Raw genomic sequence first — 10314 nt, 5'->3', positions numbered from 1 at the left:
CAGGCTCGGAAATCTTCCCTGACATAAGCCACAGCTCCGATACCCCCAGGGACTCACTCCTCTTGCAGGGAACTGGGCTGCTCGATCCCAGCTGCCGCCGAGCCAGTCCTGCTCTGACACGGGGGAATACGCCAGGATTTGAAGCCCACTTGCAGCGTGGAAGGGCGATACCACCACACGGCTCCACGCACGGGTCCGGACGCTGGCTTCTCTGAAGCAGGTCCTGATGCATCACAGAAAACTCACTGCAAGTTGGATTTGAATTAGAGAGAGAAAGAACATGAGGATGGTTTGTTAGGAGGAAGGCTTACAGGCTAGGAATCTCCCAATTGCTTCACAAATACCCTGGGCCATTTCCAGCCTCACTGCCAGACAGGAATTGCACAGAAGCAGTGCCAGGCACCTTCTCCTCTTCCCACACGGTGTCACCAAAATTAGGAATAAACCTCTTACCACCAGCATAGCAGTAAGAAGCAGGCATTCTCTTTATTGCAGCGCTGGATGCACGGGGGATTGCTCCACCTGACGTGTATGCACTGAAACAAAAGTTCATCCTTTATGTACCTTAAAGACATGAATATTCATACATTTTCCAAGAAATCTCTGCCTTTCTGCCTATCTACTATATTTGCATAATGCTGGCATTGCAAAACTACACTACACATTTGCAGGGGTCTTGGGTGGTTGTTTGGGGAGTTATCCCCCAACTCCTTTTTCCTTTTTATGGTCACAAGTCTTTTAAGCACAGTTTCTTCTCCTTGGATGTTTTCCAACTCTGTTGTCTGACCAAGCTGTTCTTTCTTATCCGCCTTGTTTAAGCAATTCTGCCAGGATGTATCTATTCTCAAGGTCAGGCTATCTTCTCCCTACGCTTTAATTGCTCAGGCCTTGTTAAATACGAAGTTAAACATTGTTTGGTAAAATAATTTTGTAACAATGGGACAAGTGCTTCCCAAGCAGCTGGTACCATCAGTGGTAACGCATCACTGCTATAAAAATACCACAGTATTTATTACATTTATTTTCAGGTGTGCGAGCTGCCCTTCCAGTGCCGCCAGCTCCCCCAGCGCCTTCGCCCCGCCCAGGAGGCTCATTGCTGCCCCCGGGCGTCCCCCCAAGCCCCTGCGGCGGGGAGCTACGGCCTCCGGTGAAGGAGCGCAGGAAGCTCCCCCATCTGTGCCCAGGTAACTGCAGCTATTTCCCGTCCTGGCGACAGCTACCGCAGGAGGGCGGGACGGCGGAGGAGCGGAGCAGAGAACAGCACAGCACCGCACCCGGCCCCAGCCGCCCTCTGCCGCCCTCCCCCAGCGCCCGGAAGCAGAGGTGCCGCGCGGGCCGCTTCCGGCCGTGTGCGCATGCGCCGCCCGCCCCGCCGCTCCCATTGGCTGGCGGCCGGCCGGGGCGGGGCGGCGGCGGGCGCGGCCATGCTGCGCTGGCTCGGCTCCCTGCTCTGCCTCTGGGCGCTGCGGCTCCCGGCGCCGCCGGCGGGCACTGGCGCGGTCGCCCCGGGGCTGGACGTCGCTTCCTACAGGTGAGTGCGGGGCCGGGGCCGAGCCCGGGGCCGGGGCCGAGCCTGAGCGGTCTGTGCTTGTGCCTCAGGGAGCGGGTGCGTGCCATGTTCTACCACGCCTACGAGCACTACCTGGAGAGCGCCTTCCCCTACGATGAGCTGCGGCCGCTGACGTGCGACGGGCAGGACACCTGGGGCAGGTAGGGGCCGTCCCCGGGACGGGGCATTGTCCCCGCCTCACCGCGGGGCCGGGCCTGGGGCGCCCCGCTGCTGGGCGTGCTCCCCCCCCGCCCCCAGTCCCGTTTTGCCGGGCCTCACCGCGCTTCTCTCCTCGCACAGCTTCTCCCTCACGCTGATCGACGCCCTGGACACGCTGCTAGTGAGTACGAGCTGCCCCCACCCCCGGGGCTCGGCCCTGGGCACGCCCGCGGCAGCAGCCCGGCCTGCAGCCCGCGCAAGGCCGCTGCCAGCCTCCTTCATACCTGGTTTTTACGCGGTAGTGATGGAAAATCGGTTATTAATTGACCAAGGAGCTTTTGCATTTCACTTTGCTCCAGCCCTGGGAGGCGGGTGGCCAGAGCTCCCCACCCCTGACACCTCCTAACTCTGCAATAAAGACCTAAAGTGTGTGAAGAAATTGCTTTGAAAGGAGATTAAACTGTCAGTTACTTTTTTTGTGTTATTTGTAATTAATGATTTCACAAAATAGTAAAACAAGACTAGAATGAGCTCCTAACATTGAATTGCACCTTTGTTTTCGTGTGAACTCTAAGCCTTGTTCTCTGTTGTCCTGCTCCCTCTGCAGATCTTGGGGAATGTTTCTGAGTTCCAGAGAGTTGTCAGTGTGCTGCAGGAAGGGGTGGATTTTGATATTGATGTCAATGCATCTGTCTTTGAAACTAACATTCGAGGTGAGGTGGGTTTCTTCCGTGGTGTTCATGCTGGATTTCCTTCCTATATGAGTCTCCGAACTGTACACAGAGGCACTGCAAGGTAGTGGTCAGAATGAATTTGTAAGGCAGTGTAACAGGACACGTAAACAAACAGCAAAATCCCAAACAAATGTCACTTCCGTTTTGTCTTTGCACCTCACCTTTTTGCTTCCTGCCTCAATGCACATAGAAGTAGACGTGGCAGTTTCAATATTCTGGTGCCAGGTTTTGAGCTTTGGAATAAACATGTTTTCCACTGAAACAGTACAAATTGTATACTACCTTTTTTTACATACTGTTTTGGAACAGAGATTGTTAATTTCTTGCTTTAGCGTCATAAAGTGAAACTTGTCTTTTTCTTGGAAATCGAAAAGGTCTTTGGAGTGTTATACCTGGTTAACTGCTTAACTGCTTCAGTGCTGTCCAACTAAAAGACACTGTCAGGGAACAAGACTGTTGTGCTTTTTTTTTGTTTCTCCTGTCAAATATCGTGAAGCCAATTTTTGCAGCAGTGTAATTTCTTTGTTTGTGCTTGTTATGAGACAGTAGACAAGCCTGTGAAAAGGGCTGATAACTCCCTGCCTCTGTCAGTCACACTGAAATTCCTGACTCTGGCCTAGACACTTTTCTCCAAGGAATTTAAGAAGGTATGCTGTATTACTTTACACAAACATAGTATTGAGCTGTCTGGAAGCAGTGAAACAATTCCTCTCATAGAGGTTCATGTTCATTATACTGTTAGCTCTCTGATTGTCTGCAGGACAGTGCAGGTGTAGTAGGGCCAGTAGGATCTGATGCTTCTAAAATAGTGGAAGAAATATATCTGCTACCCATTGCAAACAGGCTGGAAGAAGCAAACCATTCTTAGGCTGTTAAGGGTGAGCCATCTCACTTTTCTTCCTCGTAAATGCTGCCTCTGCGTCATGATAAATACAGCTGGTATCAGATTTTATTCCTCCCCACATTCTTTAATGGGATTCTTACTGTGCACCTTCCAGTGGTGGGTGGTCTCCTCTCCGCTCACTTGCTATCGAAGAAGGCTGGTGTTGAAGTAGAAGTGGGCTGGCCGTGCTCCGGACCTCTCCTGAGGATGGCGGAGGAAGCAGCTCGCAAACTCTTACCGGGTGAGAACTTGTCCAGTTTGTGTCACCGTGCCGTGGTTCCTGAGGGGACTGGTGTGTCTGAAGGTGACACTGCTTGGTGTGTGAACTCATAAAACACTCCTGCGTTCCCTGAGCTCAAAGCAAGTTTAGCTGGTGGGGCAAACATTGTGAAGGGCATGATACCAGTTGTATTTATGCATGCTAAATGTTGTATGCTCTTAACACATTAGTTTGTTGAGGGGAAATATATTTAATATAAATAATAAATAAAGGCTTTGAAACAGCAGCTTGTAAAGACAAGAAGATGCAGCCTTATCTACTCCTTTGTGGGCCGCCCTGCGGGCATGGCACTGTTCCCTTGTGTGGTGTGCACCCTGGGCTGCCATGGAGTAATCACAAGCTCAGTGTTTGCACTTTGCTGACCAGTGTGTCTAGTTGCATTTTGACTACGCTGCTTGCGCTGTAAAAAGCGGGCCGCGCTCTGCTGCTCTGGGCAGGGTGGAGAAGATCTGCAGTACCTTCCCAGGACTGTGTCTCACTGAGGGTACCCTCCCTGCCCCTCCCGCGATCACACTCTACTCATTTCGTTCTTTGCAGTTATTGCATTTGCTCCAGTCCCATTTCTTGCCCGTGTGTAGTGGAATGTGAGGCACATGTTTGCTTGACAGTCTGTCAAACATGACAGTGAACGCCTCTGTGAACCAAAAATACTGTTTCAGCTTTTCAGACCCCAACTGGGATGCCATATGGAACAGTGAACTTGCTGCATGGAGTAAACCCCGGGGAGACCCCAGTTACCTGTACTGCTGGAATTGGTACATTTATAGTGGAATTTGCCACTTTAAGCCACCTTACTGGTGACCCAGTGTTTGAAGATGTTGCCAGGAAGGCTTTGAAGGCACTGTGGAAAAATCGCTCAGATATTGGGCTGGTGAGTGAGGAATGGACTTTGAACTTGCTGGCCTGCTTTTTCTATAGTTTTGTGGATGCAATTCTAAGCATAAAAGAGCATAAACAGAGATGAGATAGAACTAGATAAATAACCACAGTGCTAATAACTGGGCTGAAGGCGTCTGTTTGACATTGTTCCTGAACACCTGCAGCATCCACATCTCTGCTTCAGTGGTACAATCCAACATGACACCATTGTTCTGGTTTGTAACAGATGCGGTTGGGAGACAAATGCCTTCTGCTGGGTATTGCAGTTTTTGTAACAGCAGCTGTAACAGATAAAAGGTCTGTCTAATGCCTCGTGGGACAATGGCCTACCAAAGAAAATAAGGGCATGGCAAGTGTACCAGGATATTTTACCAGTCGACAGCTTTGGTGTTTTAGGAATATCCAGAGCTAGAAGCATTATTTCTGTGTTTACTATCTCCTGATCAGTCTTTCTTCAGTTAATTTCTATAGCTATACGCCTAATCCTTGTTCAAGAAACTGAATAGCTGGGGTTTTTTTTCCTTTGCTAAGCAAGTCACGATTGTGTATTTTGTTCTCCATCAGCTGGGTCTGTTTCTAGGCTGAAGAGTCTCAGGATTAAAGGATCTATTTAATTATTAGCATGGCAGCTCTCATGCCTTTGACATCCTTGGCCTCCATCTCTGAATCTCTTCCTCTTCATCCTTCTCTACTCTTTTGTAAGATTGGAATTAGGACCAGACACATCATGTTGAAATTGTGCATTTTTACAGTAGCATAGTGGTGTTTTGTTTTGTTTTGTTCAGTGCAGCGTTTGTATCATGAGCATAAATTTCCAAAGTTATATTTTCTGCAGTTTGTACTTCTCTGATAAATCTGGCTTGTAATGGAGTAAATGCTAGTTGGAATGGACATTGTGAATCTGGGAAATAGACGGTCTGAAAAAAGGTCAACGTTTTCTTGTGTGGTGGTGTTGTGGGGATTTTTTTAACTTATAATTTAGTAGTGCTTTATTTCTGCTTTAACTCCCTCTTTCCTCCTCCCTCACTGTTCCAGGTCGGTAACCACATTGATGTGATAACGGCCAAGTGGGTGGCCCAAGATGCTGGCATTGGGGCGGGAGTGGACTCCTACTTTGAATACCTTGTGAAAGGAGCCATTCTCCTGCAGGACAAGGAGCTGATGTCCATGTTTCTAGGTGAGCAGTTTGTTTTCTGTGTGAAGGGTCTCAGGAATGCCTCCTTGACTGCACCTGTGAAAACTCTGCATGTGGGACTGGAAGAAGAAGATGAAGAACCTAATAGGGTACATTCAAGACTGTTCCTGAAGCATTTGTTGTAATACTTTTGAAAAACCTGTGATAACAAAGAGTTACCAAAGTGAGCATCCTGAGAAGTCATTCACTTGACATGGCTTGACTTGAAAAAGGGGCTTCTCATTCTTAAAAAAGGACTTTTTTGTTGAATTACCTACCCATCTATGTTTCTTTATAGAATATAACAAAGCTATCAAAAATTACACAAAGTTTGATGACTGGTACCTCTGGGTTCAGATGTACAAAGGAACAGTGTCCATGCCTGTTTTTCAGTCCCTGGAAGCCTACTGGCCAGGCCTACAGGTAAGAGCTGTCATACCAGTAGCATATGGTCATCTGTCTTGGGTCAGCCTTTAATATAAAAGTTACAAATATAACCCACGTATGTGGGTATGTGCTGATTAAAAGTTTGTTTTGATCTCTGGTAAAATCTACAGTAGTTTGAGCCTGTAGATTTGAGCCTGTAGATAATTTGACTTTATCTATGGTCTATAAAAAAAGTCTCCGCTTAACCGTGATGGGAGAGCAGTTTTGTTGTAGCAAACTCCACTGACAGTGGTCTCATAATCCAGGTGGGAACCTAAGGAAAAAGGCAATCACACCTCTTTTTCCACCACCTCATAAATGCTTTATTTGTGTGAATGCTTTCCCATTGAGAGGTTTGCTTTCTCATCAGTGCTTAGGTTTGGTCTGGGTCTTTGTTATCCCTACTGAAATAGACTGGATGCTGTGACTGACTAAAAGAAATGTTGACTGAAGAAATGCAAGCTTCTGCAAACTAAAAATCAAAGAGACTTCATATTATTTCAGGTGTGCGGATTGTGATCCAACAGAAAGCAGCATCTGTCTCCTCTTCAGTCTTACCTATTCTTAAGGCATCGTGCCTGAGTATTAGTTACACTGCTCAGACCTGCTGAACAGCCCAGTTCTGTCACTATCTCTTGCTTTGACTATAGCAGTGTTATTGCATCAATTCCTGGGCTGTTTCTTCTTCACCCAGATGTTGCTTTGTTAATTGTTTCCTCTCTCTCAGAGCCTAATTGGAGATGTAGATAATGCCATGCGAACCTTCCTCAACTATTACACTGTCTGGAAGCAGTTTGGTGGGCTGCCTGAGTTCTACAACATTCCCCAGGGCTACACGGTGGACAAGAGGGAAGGATATCCACTCAGGCCTGGTAAGCAGAAATAAAATAAAGAGGAGCATGGAGTGCTGCTTTGGCTCTGGTGGTAAGATCAAATGTTAGCAACACCTGCCTTTCAAAAGCTCCTCCCCACTTTTGCTTTGACTTAGTTCCTGCGTGCATTTTACCAGTGATTTCCATAGTCAAAGCTACACATTCTGCTTTCTGCCTTCACAAGGGCAGGGCTACCTTTTAAAGGAAGCAAACTGTAGTGTTACTATGTAACAGGGGCCTGTTAATGAATTGGGCTCACGATGTAGGATTTGACATGTTTAAGAGTTAGACTGTCTGACAGGGGATGTTTTAAAGTCATGCAAAACGTTAATGTGACTGCCTGTGTCCTTTAAATTTAGGAAGTGAAAGTGGGTATGAATAGACCACTCTAGTTCTGTTGAGTTCCTGAATTAAACTAATTCCAGTTGCACTAGTAAAGCTCAACCTATAAGACGGGTTATGTGATGTCTGTGATACTGCAATTAAAAAAATCCGCACCTGATCAGTAAAACTTTGTAAATGAGAATAATTAATTTCCTTTTGGTCTGAGTGTTCAGGTGACACCCATATTGGACACTTCTACCAAAAATACTCATCAGCATTAACTTTCAGAGGTATTACAGCAACCAAAAAGACCTGTTTCTTTAGGAAGTAAACACAACACAGTGCATATGTTGCGTATATAGAGTATTTCCCTAGTGCCTGTTTTCATGGTATCTTAGATACCCCTGTTTCAGAGGCTTGTGATGTTGTTTAAAAATTGTATTTGGGGGGTTGAATTTCTTGTTTGCAAGCCTTTCTAGAAGCATCTTTCTTTTCTTCCTTTGACAACTGAGTTTTAATCCTTTTCTCTCTTGCTCCCCTCCCACTCCCTGAATGTGGGAGGGGAGCATGATTCACTCTTACCTGAGCTGATGCGTTCTGGTTAGAGTGAATTTCTTTGTAGCACATCCTTAGTAAAAGCAAGTATCTGTGCTTTGAGCCAGAGGAAATCCAAGGCAAGCTAGACTGTTTTCCTGATCATCCTGAAGTAGTATTTTTAAATTAGTTCAAGGAATATCTCATCTTCCCTGTGTGCGTGGTTTGGTAATCTTTATGGTTGGAAATGTTTGGGGATTTTTTGCAGAGCTGATTGAGAGTGCAATGTATCTGTACCGTGCTACGAGAGATCCCACGCTCTTAGAACTGGGAAGAGATGCAGTGGAGTCCATAGAGAAAATCAGCAAGGTGGACTGTGGATTTGCAACTGTAAGTGCTGAGTCAACTGCTGAGTTGGCTAAGTGGCTGCAAAAAATCAGCTTTTAGAAAGTGTTCTCATGAATGATGTTTTGCCATTGAGTCAAGTGATCACTGTGGTTGGAACATGACTTCTTTTTTCAAACAAACCCCTTGTATTTCTCTGTGAAGCTGATCTGGGTAACTGCTGGTCATGTTTCTGGTAGTAACTTCCCTCGCAGCCTGAACAGTGGGACAAATTCTGTCACTTGCTGTGGCACCAGAACTCAAAACATGGGAGAGCATCAGAAGCTTCTCCTGCCTCCAGTACCTTGGTCGGTACTCGGTGTTCCAGCTCAGTGGGAAGGCTTATGTGCAGACACTCTGCCTGCCAGTTGTGTGATTGTGCTTTCCTGCTATGCCATGCAAATCTGATCAAACACAGGAGAACTGCAGTGAGTGATTTCTCTAAAATAATTTAGTAGAAGATTTCAAACATACTATCAATCTCTAGTTTACAAAAAAACTCCTTATAAGTATTGGGAATTAGGCCTTGTTATTTGGGAAGTAGGTAATAGCCTTATGATTTTTTTTTAGTGGGGGAAATGATGGAAAACTTACTTACCCTTCTTCTCCTTATGCAGGTAGGAAATGTGTTTCTCCTGATTGTTGGTTTCCTGTTCCTTATCACTAGACTATGCTAATTTAAAACATTATTGATGTATTTGCATACAGCTGTTTAAAATACAGGGTGAATTGGTGCCATACTGTGCTGTTTAACTGAAATTAATTGCAAGCTGGTTTTGCCTTTCCCCCTAACAATATAACTGTAACCTACTGTATTTTTTCTCTTGTAGATCAAAGACTTGAGAGATCACAGGCTGGATAATCGCATGGAATCCTTCTTTTTGGCTGAAACAGTAAAATACTTGTACCTGCTGTTTGACCCAGACAACTTCATTCACAATGATGGATCAGTCTTTGATGTGGTGATTACACCATACGGGGAATGTGTCCTGAATGCTGGAGGATACGTCTTCAACACTGAAGCTCATCCTATAGACCCTGCTGCGCTACACTGCTGTAGGAAGCGTAAGGAAGAGCAGTGGGAGGTGGAAGACTTGATGCGGGAATTTTACTCACTGAAGAAAAACAAGAAATTCACTTTACAAAGAGCTTCTGACCATGGTGAAGGGGAAAGAGCAAAAGACCCTGAAGATGCCTCTTCAGAGAAAGATGGAGAAAAGAGGAACTTTAAGAAGAGCTCACACTCCCTCTTGAGTTGCCCAAGTCAATCTTTTAACTCTAAACTTGCAGTACTGGGACAGGTCTTCCTAGATAACACCTGATTCTGTTTTCATGATAAGTTTAAATTATTGAACTTGATTCAGACTCTGGGAATATATTTTTATAGTTTCATAATGGAAGTGTCGTACCTCACAATGTGAATTGTATTATGAAGTGAAATAGCTTCCCATTAAATTCTGCTACTGCTCATTCATGAGGTGTGATTTGGGTATCAGCTATTAATGCTGTAAAGTTGATAATCTCAAACCAGTTGGTTGCCTGAATAGCACACAGGTATTAGGAAAGAGAAAGAAAAGTCTACAGGTCAGAGGTACCTTGTTTATTTCATTGTGAGTTCGTATTGGAAGTTTTACAGGCTTACTCACAGTCCACAGCTTACTTTGCTCTATAAAAATGAGCCTGAGCAGTTGCCTGTCATAAGGGGAAAAGCAGGGATTGCTAGCTGTGACTTCACTTCTGAGCCTACAAGTTTCCTTTGTGATGTGCTCCACCTTTTCCCTTTGGCCTCTTTAGGAACACGTGGTTTGCTCGACAGATTAATGACCAGTCGAGAAAACCTGTTGATTTTGAGGTGGAGGCCCAGATTTGTAGAGCTAGCATTCTGCTGGGTGTGAAGGATGGCCTGTGGGGAGGAGAGCACTTGCAACACGGAAGAGTGCTCTGTTCCCCTGGATGTAGAATCAGTGGGGGTCAGTGCCACCTGCCTGAAACTGGTTTAGTAAGCAGCCAGGTAATATCATCTGTAAACTGAGGTGGAGTGTGGACTAGCAAAGGTTTGATTTACCCTGCAGTGGAGCTTGATTTATTCTTACAGAATGTAACATGCTTTTCTTAT

The 10314-nt window shown here is 45.8% G+C and overlaps 1 protein-coding gene across 2 annotated transcripts; it reads left to right on the top strand.

Moving 5' to 3' along the window:
- Nucleotides 1-1401: 1401 nt before the first annotated feature.
- Nucleotides 1402-9668, top strand: EDEM2 (ER degradation enhancing alpha-mannosidase like protein 2). 2 transcript variants are annotated; one of them, XM_074843025.1, is made up of 11 exons: nucleotides 1402-1531; nucleotides 1600-1710; nucleotides 1850-1889; nucleotides 2316-2421; nucleotides 3441-3566; nucleotides 4265-4476; nucleotides 5520-5661; nucleotides 5957-6081; nucleotides 6812-6956; nucleotides 8083-8204; nucleotides 9029-9668. In XM_074843025.1, exons 1-11 carry the CDS (start codon nucleotides 1425-1427, stop codon nucleotides 9518-9520), a joined length of 1728 nt encoding a protein of 575 aa, XP_074699126.1. In that variant the 5' UTR covers nucleotides 1402-1424; the 3' UTR covers nucleotides 9521-9668. The 2 variants fall into 2 exon arrangements, with proteins under 2 accessions (XP_074699126.1, XP_074699127.1); XM_074843026.1 differs by lacking the exon at nucleotides 3441-3566.
- Nucleotides 9669-10314: the final 646 nt, after the last annotated feature.

Source organism: Strix aluco, chromosome 17 (genome assembly GCF_031877795.1).
Source record: "Strix aluco isolate bStrAlu1 chromosome 17, bStrAlu1.hap1, whole genome shotgun sequence".
NCBI lineage: Eukaryota > Metazoa > Chordata > Aves > Strigiformes > Strigidae > Strix > Strix aluco.
This window is presented reverse-complemented; position numbering and strand designations above follow the sequence as displayed.